Consider the following 14,894-nt stretch of genomic DNA (forward strand, 5'->3'; position numbering starts at 1 on the left):
CCTGCCTGCCCCTTCTGGGGGACAGAGCCTGCCTGCCCCTTCTGGGGCCACAGAGCCTGCCTGCCCCATTCCTGCTGGGGGACCTGCTCGCAGGATTCCTTTCATCACCTTTCCTGCTGGGATTGATTCTTAGGGCCATCCTTCCTGCACCTTTCTAGCTGTGGTAACTGGGGAGCTCTTTCCCCGCACCTTTCCTGCTGGGATAGCTGTTCAGGGAGATCCTTCCTGCTGTGCCTTTCCTGCTGGGAGAGCTGCTTGGGGAGACCCTTTCTGTCCCTACCAGGGCTCCCAGGAGCTTTCCTGTCCCAGTCTCATCCCTGCTCTTTATGCCCTTCCAGGCAGCCCCGGGCACTGACACGGGCTCTGCTTCACCCTCCCTCTTGCCGCCCCACCGCGGCTTTCCCTCTGCCATTCCCTGTTTTCCCCGCACTTCCCTAGCCTCGCCGGGGTGTGTTCCCGGTGCTGTATCCGGTGTATCCAGCGTATCCAGGGCCCCGCTCACCCCCGCCCCTCTCTTGCAGCTCCCCCAGCGCGGTGGCCGCGGCCGCGCGGCTGAGCCGGGACTGTGCCGAGGAGATCCAGCGGTACCTGCGCCACAGCTTCGACCCTCAGCTGCTGCCACAGCCCCCTCGCGCCGGCGGGAAGGGCCCCGCGGCCCCCCGGAGCTGAGAGGTGGGACTGGGGGCCCTGCTCTGCACTTTACTGGGATTGGTGTCCAACCCAATAAACCCTCACAAGCACCGGGCTCTGGGAGGCACCGGCCGGGCTGGGGGCGTCCCGAGATTCCTTTGGAAAACACGATGGCTCCGGTGCTTGGGCAAAGCAAAGCAAAGCTTTGGGGGGTCACGGGAAGGAGCCCCCCGGCAGCTCCTGCCCTTGGCTGCAACGCTGAGCCCCGCGTTTCCTGGGAAGAAAGGGAATTGCCTGGTGTTCCTCGTGCCCGGGACACACCGGGGCGTCGCTGGATGGGCCCGGGGCAGGTCCCCTGTTCCTGGGGGGTCTCAGGTTCCCGTCCTGCTCCCTCTGCCCCGGCTGCGGGAGCTCGGGGGATCCTTCCCCGGCACCGCCCGCGGCCTCTGCTGCCACACTGTGGCTGCCTGGAAAAGGACCGGGATCTTCATTCCCATCCCTTCCCACTCACAGCTCTTTGCAGGGAGAGGCCGGGACAGAGATACATCACCTTCCTGGAACAGGGACAGGACACAGGGAGTGGCTTCAAACTGCCCCAGGGCAGGGTTAGATGGGATATTGGGAAGGAATTCCTGGCTGGGAGGGTGGGGAGGGGCTGGCCCAGGTTGCCCAGAGAAGCTGTGGCTGCCCCTGGATCCCTGCAAGTGTCCAAGGCCAGGTTGGAGCAACCTGGGCTGGTGGAAGGTGTCCCTGCCCATGGCACGGGTGGCACTGGATGGGCTTTAAGGTCCCTTCCAACCCAAACCATTCCCTGAGTCCATGATTCAAAACCAAGGGGATGAAGCCTTGAGGCCCCAGCCAAAGCTGGACAGGTCATGGATTCTGCTGCTCCACAAAGTCCAACAGATCCATGAGTAAAATAAGCTCATCCTTGTTTATTACATTAAGGAAATGTAAAAATTCAGACTCTTCCTCGGGGACAGTAAAAAGCAGTTTTAGTTACTTCCAGATTTTACCTGAATTTATTGTACACTCATATCCCAAGAGATACTTTGTCTTAAAAGGACCTTGCCAGTCATTGGCACCTGTGTTCATTTCTCCTTCCCAGGAGAAAAAGGCAACAGGAGGAGAAACAGGAGAGGAGGAGCTGTGCAAGGAAGGGCCACTATGTACACATGGAAAAGCCAAACAGTGCCAGCAGGATGGGAATGGGGTTAAAATACATAAAAACCAGATCAGGGAAGATTTTCCAAATCTTGCAATTCCAGCCCTTCCCTCCCCGAGGGGCAGCTGAACCACAGACTCAGAGTGAGGCACCCAAGTGCTGAACCAACAGATCCACAAAATTCATCACATGGAGAAATAGGAATCCTGGTCTTCGTCTTCCTCCTCCGAGGAGTTTGGTGTCTGAGCCCTGAAGAGCTTCCCCACCACAGAGTCCTTTGCCACGTCTGCAATGGAAAACAGGGATCAGCGGTGTGTCCGAGGGGGAAGGGCAGGGGGAGGACACCCAGACAGCCAAGATGGAGGGCACCCAGCAAGGTGGGGATGTGGAAGGAGGGGAAGGAGCTGGGAATGAAGGAGCTGGAAGCAGGAATACTCACTGGTGTCCAAGCTGACCTTGGCCCTGCGGGAAGGTGTCCCCAGCATGGCTCCGGCCTGGGGGAGGGAGGGAAGGAGGGAAGGACATGGGCTCAGCTCAGGGTCCTGCTGGGATGGAGCCACACCAGCCCTGTGCTACATCCTCCAAAAATTTGAACTGCTCAGTGCCACAACTGCTCCCTCTGAACCAGGGGCACGAGCCACATTTCTGCTCCTGGGATTGTGGCTTTTCATGGAAAAGCCTGGAACTGCAAAACCTGGGATAGTGGAGGAATCAATACCCAAATTCAGGGAGTAGGATACAAGGTGACCATTGCTATGGTCATGATTAGGAGTTGGGCTCCGTGATCCCTGTGGGTCCCTTCCAGCTCTGGATATTCCATGGCTACTCTTTTCCCACTGTTCAGAACAATGTTACAGGAACCTAAAGACCACAGAATTCCAAAGCAGTTACAAATCCCGACCCAAAGCTGTGGCTTTAATCCTGACAATAAGCAGCTCCTTTCTAACAAAGGGGACTTTTCTCCACAGCAGTAGAGATCAAACCCCGGGGTTTGGGAGGAAGCTGGGGAGGTTTCCTGCTCTCCATCCCAGGGATCTGTGTCCTGCAGGCCCCTGGCTGAGGTGGCTGGGGGCAGTACTGGAGGGAAGCAGCATTACCGACTTCTTCTGGACCTTGTCCCAGGTGCCTCTGCTGCCCTGTGTGTGCTTCTGCATCCGGAACACGTGTCTGTCCAGCTCCTTCCTGCGGGGCACAGGGAGCACATTGGAGGGGCTGCCACAGCCCCCGTGGAACCCGCTGGATGCAGCCTTGGCATCACATCCAGCTCCAGCTCAGGGAATGGGCACAGCCAGGAAAACTGCTCTGGGTCAGGTACAGAGTCAGGTGAGATCAGTGCTGGAAATCCTAATGAAAGGGTCAGACAGGATTTTATCCTCTTCCCTTGTGGAGTTCCTGTCCCTCAGCCAAACCCCCCTGACTCCAGGTTTCCAGATGATTCCAGTGAGTTTAGCAGAGCCTGAAGCCCCGGGTACCAGGGCCAGACTGCTGTGCTGAGGCCCAAAGCCCACACCGAGCTGGGCAGCTCCACCAGCACCCGCAGCCACAGGGGCCGGAGCAGGGCCGGCAGGAGGGACACAGCTGTGTCCCACTTCCAGGAGCTGTCTCCCTCCAAGGGACCTTGGGGAAGAGCCAAAGGCCGAGGTTGGCAGACGAACTCCTACCTGCTGCTGGGGGCCACATTCCCAGACTGCTGTGCTGCACTGGGGGGTTTCCCAGCTCCTACCTGCTGCGGGGGGCACATTCCCAGATGGCTGTGCTGCACTGGGGGGTTTCCCAGCTCCTACCTGTTGACGGGGGCCAGCATTCCCGGGCTGATGTGCTCGCACTGGGGGGTTTTGGCCAGCGGGAACACGGCTGAGCTGGGGGTGAGCGAGAGCTCCCCCAGGGAAAAGTCCTCGGGGTCGTCGTTCCGGAGCGGCGGCAGCTGCAAAGCCACCCCAGAGCCATCAGGGACCTGAGCCAGGGGTGTCCCTGTCCCCAGAGACAGCCCAGACTCTCCCCTCTCCTCCACAGTCACTCCAGCCCTTCCTCGCTGCGGTGGCTGTGACCCCACCCTGTCCCTGTGCAGGGACAATCCCGGCCCTGCCTCGCTCCACACGCTGCTCCCGCTGCTGCCCAGCCCCTGGTGACAGTTTGGATGCCACCACACACTCTGAGAGTGATCTCTGGTTAGAATTCCGAGCTCAGAGCTGACCATGGCTGCTCAGGACGAGGGTTACTCAGGGAACTTGTGGTCCTCGCGTTTGGAAGAGAGAGAGGCACTGGAAAGGCTCAGGGAGGAGCAGCACAGAAGATCCAAAGCACACCTGAAACTGGGAGCAGGGACAGGACAGGATCCAGGACAGGGTGCATGAGGAGAGGAGGACAAAGCAGATGGAAGTTCAGAACAGACGAGAGGAGATTGTTCACACAGCAAAGGATTTGGCTCCTGAACTTAGCACAGGAAATTCCAGATGGGAAGAGCCTGCCTGGGCTAAGGAGGGGCTGGGCTGGTTCAGGGAAGGGGAATCCACTCCTGACTCCCATAAACAGGATTTCTCTCTGGAGGTGCCACTGGACACTACAGGAGGAGTCAGGATCTTCTGCCCAGCACAAGCAGAATGAATTTGAGGAACCCTTTGGAACCACTGGCTGAAATTATATCCTATTAAAAGAGTCATGTCTGGAGAACCCCTCTGCAAAACCAGGGTGTCTTGGACATGGAAGCATCAATGCCCTCACAGCCAATTGCTCATCCCAGTCCCAGGGATCCCTAGTCCTGGGGGTTTCTCTGTGCCACGCTGCTGGTTACAGCACAGGGTGAATTTGCCTGGGAGCTCTGACTTCCCAGGAGCCAGGGCTGGATGTGTGCCAGGTGCTTCACCACAGCAAAGGATGGCAGCAGCACAGCAGGGGAAGGAGCCTCCTCCCCCCAAATCCACAGGGCATTTTTGCTGGAACTAGACCAGGCTGGTCCCACACCCACCGGGAAAGCACAGACACCCACACAAACACAGACACCCCCACAGACACAAACACCCCCACAGAGACCCCCGGTGCTGTTTGCCCGGCTGTACCTTGACTCTCCTGTTCTGGAAGGGTGTCGTGGTGAACACATCGTCGTGGTTGTCCTTGGGCAGGTGCTCCAGGAACTCCCTCATCTGCTGCTTCCGTTTGAGGGTTCCCACCTTGGCACTTATCACCAGCTCCTTCTTATCTGCAGGACGACACTCACTGTCCAGAGACAGCTGGAGCCGTTCCCTCTCCTCCTGTCCCTTGTTCCCTGGGAGCAGAGCCCGACCCCCCCCGGCTCCCCCCTCCTGTCAGGGGGTTGCAGAGCCAGAAGGTCCCCCCTGAGCCTCCTTTTCTCCAGGCTGAGCCCCCCCAGCTCCCTCAGCCACTCCTGCTGCTCCAGCCCCTTCCCAGCTCCCTTCCCTTCCCTGCACATGCTCCAGCCCCTCCACATCTCAAAACCATTTAACGAGCCCCAAACCCCCAGAATCAAGATGCCAGTACCTTTCTGCTCAGGTTTTCCTGCCTTGGCCTTCCTGGTCTGTGGTTTGGAGCCCTTGGCCTCTTGCTCCTGCAAGTACTTGCTGTGACACTCCTCTGCAGAGCGGGTCCCCACGGCCATGGCCACCTCCTGCCAGAAGCCGCTGCGGTGCTTGGGCAGCGCCGCGATGGCCCTGCAGGGACACAGCGGGGCCTCAGCGGGGCAGCACTGCCAGCACAGCCCCACAGACTGCTGGGAAGGGCCCTGCACCGGGGATTTAGGGAATTTGGGCTCTGCCTCTTCTCTGTTGTTGCCCAGAGAAGCTGTGGCTGCCCCTGGATCCCTGGAAGTGTCCAAGGCCAGGTTGGACGGGGCTTGGAGCAACCTGGGATAGAGGAAGGTGTCCCTGATCATGGCAGGGGGTGGGATGGGATGGGCTTTAAGGTCCTTCCATCCCAAACCAGTCTGGGATCATAGAATCATAGAATCAGCTGGGTTGGAAGGGACCTCTGAGATCATCAAGTCCAACCCTTGATCCAACCCCGCCGTGGTTCCCAGCCCATGGCACTGATGCCACATCCAGTCTTGTCTTAAAAACCTCCAGGGATGGAGAATCCACCACTTCCCTGGGCAGCCCATTCCAGTGCCTGATTATCCTCTCTGGAAAGCATTTTTTCCTCTGGTGTCTCCTCCAGACACTTAGAACATGCACATTCCTGCAGTTCCTCTCCCCTTTACCAAACCTGCTGACATAAACGTGGCACGTTAAACATGTCACTCCAGTCTGGGGACAGAACCTGCCCCCTCTGACCCATGGTCCACATCATACACACAAATACTTCTACCATATCAGTTACCTACTCGTGGTTTTCAATGTCACTCATAGGAATGAGTTTTTATTATTAACAAGATCAAATATGTGGTTTTGAAAACCAGCAGAGGAGTAGATTCACAAAATCCTGCCTAACCAGTGCTCCTGTCCCTTCACACTGTGACAGGGGCTGCTGCAGGCTCACACATCTCCAGCTATTGTAGAGAATACCCAGCTTCTCCTTTGTTTCACTGATGGTTAACTTGGGGAGAAAAGGGAACTAAAACATAAAGGAAACCTTGAAAATCACGTGTAAGAGAGGGAATGTGGAAAATCCCAAAGCAGACCACCCCAACCCTGCCGGTGCCCGATGGGAGCTGTTCCCTCTGAACACAGAGCGACCCCTTGCCTGTAAAGCTTCTGTAATTCCTTCTCAGACCAACCATCAGCTGCCCTGGGAAAAAGCTCCAGAGGTTTCTGCTGCTTTGCCCTCTCAGGATCTCTCCATCTGGCTGCTGCAGACTTGGCAGTGCTGGGAGCTCCAGCCCCTGTTTTGTTACCAGGTACTTTTGCATTCCTGCCTTTCGTGGGAAGCTCCTCCTGGCTGGTTTCGGGCTCGCTGTCGGAATCCAGCCAGTACCTGGGGGGGTTGGTTCTGCTCCGTGTCCTCATGGCCTCCCCAGGCAGGAGGGAGTCCCTGGACCCACTGGCTGGAGTGTTTCCTTGGGTGGTGAGCTCAGACCTGTCACTGGACTCGGTCCCACTCAGCCTCACTGGCACATTCCGGGAGGCTCTTCCTGTCCTTGGCTCACCCCACGCCTTGTTTGCACCATCCTGGGATCTGTCAGAGTCCGAGCGAGATCTGCAGTTCTGAGGCCCCGGTTTTAACACAGATTTATTTTTCCTTCTGATCAGCAGTGGGGTATCATCATCACTGGATCCCTCTCCCTCATCCTCGCCTGAGAATTCCTCGGTGAAGTGCTTGTCTGGGAGAGGCTTCCTGGCTGACCTCAGGGAGTACTTGGAAGCCTGCTCGTACATGGGCAGCTCTGCAGCGTCTGCTCCTCGCTTCTCCTTTGCCATTCCCGGGATTCTGGTGCTGGGTCTGGTTGGCACTGTGCTGTTTGAGGAAGGCACCCTGGCAGGAGGCTGGGATTTGGTTTTGGTGCCCCTGGTTGCAGAGTCACTCTCCTCCTCCTCCTCCTCCGACAGCAAGCGCCGGGCCTCCTTCCTGCTTCCAGCAGCCTTGGATTCCCGTTTGGAGCTGGCTCCTCTCTCCCTGCTTCCAGCAGGCTCAGACTCCCGTTTGGAGCTGGCTCCTTTCTCCCTGCTTCCAGCAGGCTCAGACTCCCGTTTGGAGCTGGCTCCTTTCTCCCTGCTTCCAGCAGGCTTGGATTCCTGTTTGGAGCTGGCTCCTCTCTCCCTGCTTCCAGCAGGCTCGGATTCCCGTTTGGAGCTGGTTCCTTTGTCCCTGCTTTTCCCTGGAAGAGACAATGCCAGGGTGCAGGGTGAGTGGTGGCCCTGCTCTCAGCACAGGGCACCTACAACCCCTGCCAGAGCTTTACCTGCCAGGCACTACAAACTCAGAGCTCCGGGAAGGGCTGTCCGTGACTACCGAACACTGCCTGGGCACACACACCTCCCAAAAGCTCTGCTCCTGCTCCAAAGAGCCTTTCTGCAGGAAACATTGCAGCTGCTTTAGGAGAGAAACTTCTGCTTGACATTTCACACCGTTTGCAGGCTTCTACTATTGCCCACATTTTACTAACAACAAATTGTTATTAAAAGCTCCGTTAATAGACTTTTTTTTTCCATGCCTACACAGGCATTTCATGTCTTTTATTTCGTCCTCATTAAAAAGCAAAGCCAGGCCCCCAAGTCACTGGATTGGTGAACTCAAAGAAACCCTAATCCCTTCATTTCAATGTGCAGAAAGAAATGTGTGTCCCAACTATGCAATTAGAGAACACTTTGACAAGCACAGTTTATATTTGGAGCTGTAAAACTACACATCAGTGCTGCCCTGATGACTCTTCACAGAAAGAGCAGCTGACCATTAAAAGACTTAAATAAATTCTTTGCATTAACAGACCCCACCCCACTGCTCCAGCATCCAACTCACAATCCCACTGATTCCATCAAATCACTTGAAAATAGGGAAAAAAAAGTTTTTACCTTTATTTTGGCTTTTTGGCATTTCCTCTGTTGTCTTCACGACTTCCCTTGGGTTGTTCTTCTTAGAGATGGAACTGGTCTTTTTGTGGGATTTTTCACTACTAAGCATCTTCAAAATAAAACAATTTACTCTAAACCTAATTTAATCTCCTTTTCTCCAGGCTGAGCCCCCCCAGCTCCCTCAGCTGCTCCTGCTGCTCCAGCCCCTTCCCAGCTCCCTTCCCTTCCCTGAACATGCTCCAGCCCCTCCAGGGCTCTCCTGCAGTGAAGGACCTCAGGACTTGAAGTGGGACCTCACCAGCTTCCTGTCTGATACATTATCTTTCCAAAAACCCCATTCTTTTTCCAGAACCAATTCCCCATTGTCCCCATTTGACAGACAACAATTCCCTGATGGCACAGAGCTGAGGCAATTCTGTAGTTTGTTTTACAATGTTTTTATCATGCTGCCAAGACTTCCTTCCCTTCCAGGCACCTCTGAGAGCTGCACTGGTTCTGTTACACACCTCGCCAAGTTTATTTAAGACACAAGTATATTTAAGACACATATTTAAGTACCAACATGCAAAGGAAACCTTACCAGGCTCAGATAATCCACTCCACCCTCCTGCAGGGTGACATTAAGGTTCTGATCCACAAAGGCTCGTTGCCCACACCAGAAGTTCATGGGGGGTCTGACGTGTCGCCCGCTGCGAGTGCAAACCCTGCTCGAGTCGTTCCCCTGGGAGCTGTGCCTTGGGGTGCTGTCTGCAGGGGAAAAGCAGGAAATAAGGGGCTTATCCCAGACATTGCATGGAAAATTCAGCCTTGCACACTTCACAAGCAATGTGGTGTTTGAACCAGACTACACGGACAATGCAAAACTTAGCCCAAGTGGTTCTTTTGAAAGTGTTCTGATTGGAAAACCAGCTCTGAAGTGATCACCTTCACAGGTTATACCACTCTCTGGGAGAACTTTCACTCTGTTTACAAGGTTACAAATACTGGCAAAGTCATGGAGGGAGGGAGAATGATAAAGAGAAGTTGTCACACTGAACAGCTCCTCGTTGAGAGAAAAGGGAGCGAAAAATAAACGTGGATGATGAGAGACAAATAAATGGGAGTGAGGAGAGAGAAAAATAAAGGAGCTTTTATAGTGCTAGCAAGGAAATCTGATTGCAGCATCAACAAACAGCACAGTGGAGCTTGGCCAGAGCCCCACTGGACAGAGAACCCAGAGAAAGGTGTGAGTTAAAGCCCAAAGCTGTCAGTGTCCACAAGGCTGGGACTGCTCTCTAAGGCCAAGCAAAACTAGGGGGCTCAACAGGTTGTGGCTTTACAGCAATCCCTTGGAAACAAAACCAACATAAGGAGCTTTTCCACAACCCATTCCATCCACCCCCAGTTGTCTTTTCCAAAGGAAATGATTCTCAAACACTCACAGGTGTTTTCATCAGTCCTTGGCAATACTTCATAGGTGGTGTTCTTCATTCCAGGTTTCTTCTTTGAGCCTTCTGCAGTTTCCAACACATCAGCTTCCACCACAGTGTCACTCTCTTCATCCACACCAATGTTTTGTTTTCGGTCTTTCCTAACGATTTGGAGTTTAAGAAAAGAAATAATAAGCATCTGAAAGAGCTGTTCCTTAACAAATGACATAAAAGTGAAGCCCTCCTGTGGGCAGAAGCCCCGTGGCACAGCACAGCAGTGGTGGCTTCATGCACACATCTGCAGCCTTTCACACTTCTCTGGTGTAATATTCTTAAAAAGCAAAACCTCAATGAATAGTTTAAAGAGCATTGCAATGAAACAGAAATTACCTCCTCCTTTCCTCGAGGAACTCCTGGACATATTCCTTCCACCTCCTGGAAAAGCCAAACGTGAATCGTTTGATGAAGCGGTAGGGGAACCCTGGGGGGACAGAGGGGGCATCAGCAACAGCTCAGCAACACTTTTAATCACTGAGGGTAGAGAAAATATCCAGGACAAGCATATTCAGCCCAAAGATCAGAGGAACTGACCCAGCCAGTTCCATCCCAGCACAGTCCAGTCACTCCCAGGCTTTAGGAAGCCTCTGCAGCACTCGAGCCACTCTGCTCACAAACCTATTGCTGTTACTTCTTCTCAGAATGGTAAAATGAAAGCAAATAAAAGTATTTAGCAGAGGAACTAATAAAAACTTCAAGTCAGAGAGCAGCCAGGTATCAACAGGTATCCCAGGAATTAAGAAGGAAACACTGAAGACAAAGACACATCTTTGGGCCTGAAAGAGCAGAGTGCAGGTGTGTTCAGTGAAAACCTGGGATCACACCCCCAGGGCACACCTGAGTTAAGGGAAATAATGCCAAGGGAAGGGCTGGAGCTGTGCCAGGGCAGGGTCAGGTTGGATCTCAGGACAAGGCTCTTCCCCCAGAGGGTGGTTGGCACTGCCCAGGCTCCCCAGGGCAGTGGGCACGGCCCCAAGGCTGCCAGAGCTCCAGGAGGGTTTGGACAATGCTCTGAGGGACAGGGGGGATTGTTGGGGTGTCCTGGGCAGGGCCAGGGGTTGGGCTGGATGGTCCTTGGGGGTCCCTCCTAGCTCAGGAGATCCTGTGATTCTAAGCATTCATTCATCTGTGCCACAGCTGATCCCTGTGCCCCCGGGGCTGCCTGGAAGCAGTGACATGCAGCTCGGTACTGGAGAACGTGCCAGAGGAGAACAGGATCCCACCCAGCTGTGCAGGTCCATCTCCTCCCTCCCCAGGGCAGCCCTGAGCAGTGGCAGTGCTGCCCCAGCCCTCACCTTCTCTCCTCATGGTGGCCGAGTCGATCTTGCCCTGCAGGAGGTAGAGGCTGCCCGAGGAGGTCCTCAGCTGGTTGTGGGCCACGCGCTCGGTGACGGCGTTGCTGTGCCACAGCAGGCCCTTCATGTCCCTGGGGAGAGACAGAGCCTGAGCAACGGGAACACAACCTTTTATTTGTATAAAAGAAGGGGGTTCAACCTGGAGCTCTGCTGTTCTGCAGGGGAGTGGCAGTGATGCACATTTGCTGAGGGATGTGGGTGCTGGCAGGACGTGCTCTGTGCTGCTTTCCTTCCCTAGCCTGGAACAGGAACGGCTCTGGCCTTGTCTGGCCACCTCTTGCCCACACAGAGGAATTGGTCTGCACCATCCCTGGGTGGTGGGTGCCCCAGGCTGTGCCTGTTTTACACTAAACTTCAATCACAAAACTGGGTCTTACTGCCGTTTGCCCTCCAGAGAAATTGCCGTGTTGCCTTCCATCACTCTAATCCTCCAGCTGCTCAGGCAGATGCTTTTCTGTTACAGAAAAAAAAGAAAATAAAGCACTTAAAATTGTATTTATTAGCCAGCACCTCCTCAGTGCTCAGATCCAGTAACAACATCCCTTCTCCTTGTCTACAAATCTTGACTGTTAAAGGGCATCTGATCCTTATCTCAGCCAAAGCTCACCACAAAGGTGAATTGTTTTTTTTAATACAGGAAACACATCAAACACACTTGGCCACGTGGGAGAACAAAACAAGTCACTTGCTTAATTTGAAGGGACTGCAATCCCAGATTTCTGCAGAGAACAAGGGAAACTCAAGCCTTGGGCAGGTGTGCTTGTGCCAGGCTTCCAGGGGATCACAGGGATGCAGTGTGCTTCCAGATACACTGCCTTCCATACAGAAAGGTGGGAATACTAACGCTGCAGACTGCTCTCCTAGGAAAAGATTCTAGTCCCACTTGATTCAAAAGGAGTCCAGATGTTCTGTAGGAAAGCCAAGCCTTTCACCTCCTCATCAGCTGGGCAGATTCATGGATTCATCCCTAGCCTAGAGCTGGGAAAGGTCTCTCCTCCTTGGATTTGACTGGGCAGCCAAGAGCTGGAACCAACACATGGGACCCTTTCAGCCCACCCTGTGGCTTGTGCACAATAAACCAAAAAGGCCTCTTTTACACAAAAAAAAACCCCAAAACCTGAACATTTGTCATCTTGGAGTAGGGTAAAAAAGCAATCTTTTTGATGGGAAAATTTACCAGTAAAATCTAATGAAAAAGTGGTTTGTTCTCTTCTGAGTGCTCCTTACTTTTGACAAGAAAAACCACAACTATGAGCTACACACAGCCCAGAGGAACCTCTGTTTTCCCTAAAGGATTAATTTCTCCCACCTCTTTGTCTGCTTTGCTAGCAGGTTGGTCGGTATGAGGCTTGTCCAAAGGGTCCTGAGGCTTTTCTGTCAGCTTCTGCTTCTTTGGAATGTGGACTGTGGGACTAGACAGCATAATGCTGCAGAAGCACTGGGAGGGCTTTGGGGAATTACTCTCCAGGGTCTTTTCCACTCCCAGAGCAGCTTGTTTTTTACTGGGCTGCAACTCTCTTCTGTCTTGATGAAGCTCTGGATGTTTTGCTCCTTCATTTCCCCACTTTTCTGTTACCTGATCCTCGTTTCTCAAAGGGGTGGAATTCACATTCAGAAAGCTAGTCACTGTACTCTGAGACATTTCACCATCAGCATCTATTGGTTCCACCAGGAAAACGTCCACATCATCCTCCCTGTCGGTGTCCACTTCCTCGGGAGGCTCATCCCTGGGCTGCTCAGCACAGGCAGCTCTGACTAAAGGCTTCTCCGGGGCTGTGGAAGGAGGAATGTTCTGCTGGATGGGGTTTGAAGGTGCTGGATCTGCACATTAGAAAAAACAAAAGGTGGAACAAAGAAGTTAGTGATATTTAAGCATTGGAACGGGCTCGTGGTGGAGTCCTTGGGGACGTGGGGCAGTGGTGGCCTTGGGGTGGTTGGACTCGATGGGGCTTTTCCAGCCTTACCAATGCCTTGGTTCTGTGACCCGAGGAAGGCTGTGAAGTGTTTCCCAGGGCAATCCCAAGTACCTTTGTGCTGCTGCTGCTGCAGTTTCCCCTTTATGCGCAGGAAGAACTTCTGGGGGGTCTCCAGCACAGGGGGCTCTGCGACGGGAGGGGCCTGAGGGACCCTCGGGAACACGGATCCTGCAAAGCAACCACAGGGAAAACCTCCGTGATCGGGGAAACAGAAACATTCCCGGGGGAATGTGGTTTGTTGATACGCTTATTAAAATACCCCACGAAATCCCAGAACTGTTTGGGTTGGAAGGGACCTTGAAGCCCATCCAGTGCCACCCCTGCCATGGGCAGGGACACCTTCCACCAGCCCAGGTTGCTCCAACCTGGCCTTGGACACTTCCAGGGATCCAGGGGCAGCCACAGCTTCTCTGGGAATTCTATTCCAGGGCCTCCCCACCCTCATTATAAAAAGGGTCACACTCAGCTCCATGTCACCTGCAAACTCCCTGAGGGTGCCCTGGATCTCACTGTGCCTGTAATGAAAAAACTAAAGGTGCACTGGAAAAGCCATCAGGGAAATACCCCAGTGGGATTTCACACCCAAACCTCCCTCCCTTATGTACCGGCTGTAGGAGCAGTTAAAGCAACTGTTTAGTTTGATTTTTAGCCACCAAGTGGCTTTGAAGGTGTTGCAGTGGATCAATCCCACTCACAGACACAAGGCAGGGAGCAGTTAGAGCCAGACTAGGGCAAAGGGAGAGAGAACACGACAGGAGGGAATCCTCTCTGCTCAGGAGCAGGGAAATCAGCTGTGCCACAGACACCCTCCAGCACTAAAAATCCCACCATTCCAACCTTCCTGTTTAACCCCAGCCATCAGGGGGACAACAAGTGCTGGTTGCCAATGTCTTCTACACCCACTGGGACCTTTTGCAGACCCTGGATGAGCCACGAGCAGGACACACAGGGACAATGTTCACACCTGGGACAGCTCTCCTGGAGAACCCGTGGAACATCCATTGTTTCCCAGGTGTGACCAGGCCCTGTTCTGCTGCTCCCTGGTTCATGGAGCTTCACAGGGTTTGTCCTCTCCATGGCCCTTCCAAGGAGGAAGGATTCAGACTAATTAGCAAAGCATTAAGAGTTCTTCCCTGTGAACAGCTGACCCCAGTGTGTTCCACAATAACCAAAACTCTTCTGGAAAAGGAACTATTAATAATTCCTGTCATTCAGGCTATGGATTGATGTAAGCCAATAATTAAAAGACTTATGAAAATGTGACAACCAGGAATGTCCCTGCAGCACAAGTGAACTGAACTCAGAATTACAGCTCTGTACCTTCTAGTCCAAGTGTTTTGAAGGAAAACAAACCATTCTCTGGGAGTCACTGAGAGCCCGTGGCACTTACCATGTCCTGGCCGGGCGGTGCCCCGGCCCTGCCCGGTGCCGGGGGTCAGGATCACATCAGTGGCACGGCTGTGCCCGGTGCTGCGGGTAAGGATCCTGCTAGTGTTGGTGCCCTGGCTCTGCCCAGTGCCGGGGGTCAGGATCCCGTCGGTGGCACAGCTCTGCCCGGTGCCGCGGGTCAGGATCCTGTTGGTGTTGGTGCCCTGGCTCTGCCCGGTGCCGCGGGTCAGGATCCCGTCGGTGCCCTGGCTCTGCCCGCTGCCGCGGGTCAGGATCCCTTCGGTGGCACAGCTCCGTCCGGTGCCGGGGGTCAGGATTACGTCGGTGGTGCCGCGGCCCTGCCCGGTGCCGCGGGTCAGGATCCCTTCGGTGCCCTGGCCCTGCCCAGTGCTGGGGGTCAGGATCTCATCGGTGGCACGGCTGTGCTCGGTGCTGCGGGTCAGGATCCTGTTGGT

At 54.3% G+C, this 14,894-nt stretch overlaps 2 protein-coding genes across 2 annotated transcripts in view; one reads left to right on the forward strand and one right to left on the reverse strand.

Annotated features, from left to right (window-relative positions):
* FANCM (FA complementation group M) overlaps positions 1 to 783 on the forward strand; it is a 49,287-nt gene extending 48,504 nt beyond the window's left edge. The window contains exon 23 of the mRNA XM_027705389.1: positions 522 to 783. Coding sequence (XP_027561190.1) covers positions 522 to 669 — 148 coding nt within the window. The 3' untranslated portion in view covers positions 670 to 783. The remainder of the gene's footprint in view (positions 1 to 521) is intronic.
* Positions 784 to 1,629: 846 nt separating this feature from the next.
* The window catches only part of MIS18BP1 (MIS18 binding protein 1), a 13,700-nt gene continuing 435 nt past the window's right edge, over positions 1,630 to 14,894 (reverse strand). The window contains exons 1-16 of the mRNA XM_027705401.1: positions 14,441 to 14,894; positions 13,102 to 13,218; positions 12,651 to 12,895; positions 11,452 to 11,528; positions 11,015 to 11,145; positions 10,053 to 10,143; positions 9,675 to 9,823; positions 8,834 to 9,000; positions 8,254 to 8,362; positions 6,488 to 7,559; positions 5,291 to 5,460; positions 4,852 to 4,991; positions 3,580 to 3,719; positions 2,893 to 2,977; positions 2,235 to 2,289; positions 1,630 to 2,081 (exon numbers count right to left, since the gene is read on the reverse strand). The exon at positions 14,441 to 14,894 is cut by the window's right edge and continues 435 nt beyond it. Coding sequence (XP_027561202.1) covers positions 1,981 to 2,081; positions 2,235 to 2,289; positions 2,893 to 2,977; positions 3,580 to 3,719; positions 4,852 to 4,991; positions 5,291 to 5,460; positions 6,488 to 7,559; positions 8,254 to 8,362; positions 8,834 to 9,000; positions 9,675 to 9,823; positions 10,053 to 10,143; positions 11,015 to 11,145; positions 11,452 to 11,528; positions 12,651 to 12,895; positions 13,102 to 13,218; positions 14,441 to 14,894 — 3,303 coding nt within the window. The 3' untranslated portion in view covers positions 1,630 to 1,980. The remainder of the gene's footprint in view (positions 2,082 to 2,234; positions 2,290 to 2,892; positions 2,978 to 3,579; positions 3,720 to 4,851; positions 4,992 to 5,290; positions 5,461 to 6,487; positions 7,560 to 8,253; positions 8,363 to 8,833; positions 9,001 to 9,674; positions 9,824 to 10,052; positions 10,144 to 11,014; positions 11,146 to 11,451; positions 11,529 to 12,650; positions 12,896 to 13,101; positions 13,219 to 14,440) is intronic.

This window comes from Neopelma chrysocephalum, unplaced genomic scaffold (assembly GCF_003984885.1).
Source record: "Neopelma chrysocephalum unplaced genomic scaffold, ASM398488v2 Primary Assembly neopelma1_329, whole genome shotgun sequence".
NCBI classification, from domain to species: domain Eukaryota; kingdom Metazoa; phylum Chordata; class Aves; order Passeriformes; family Pipridae; genus Neopelma; species Neopelma chrysocephalum.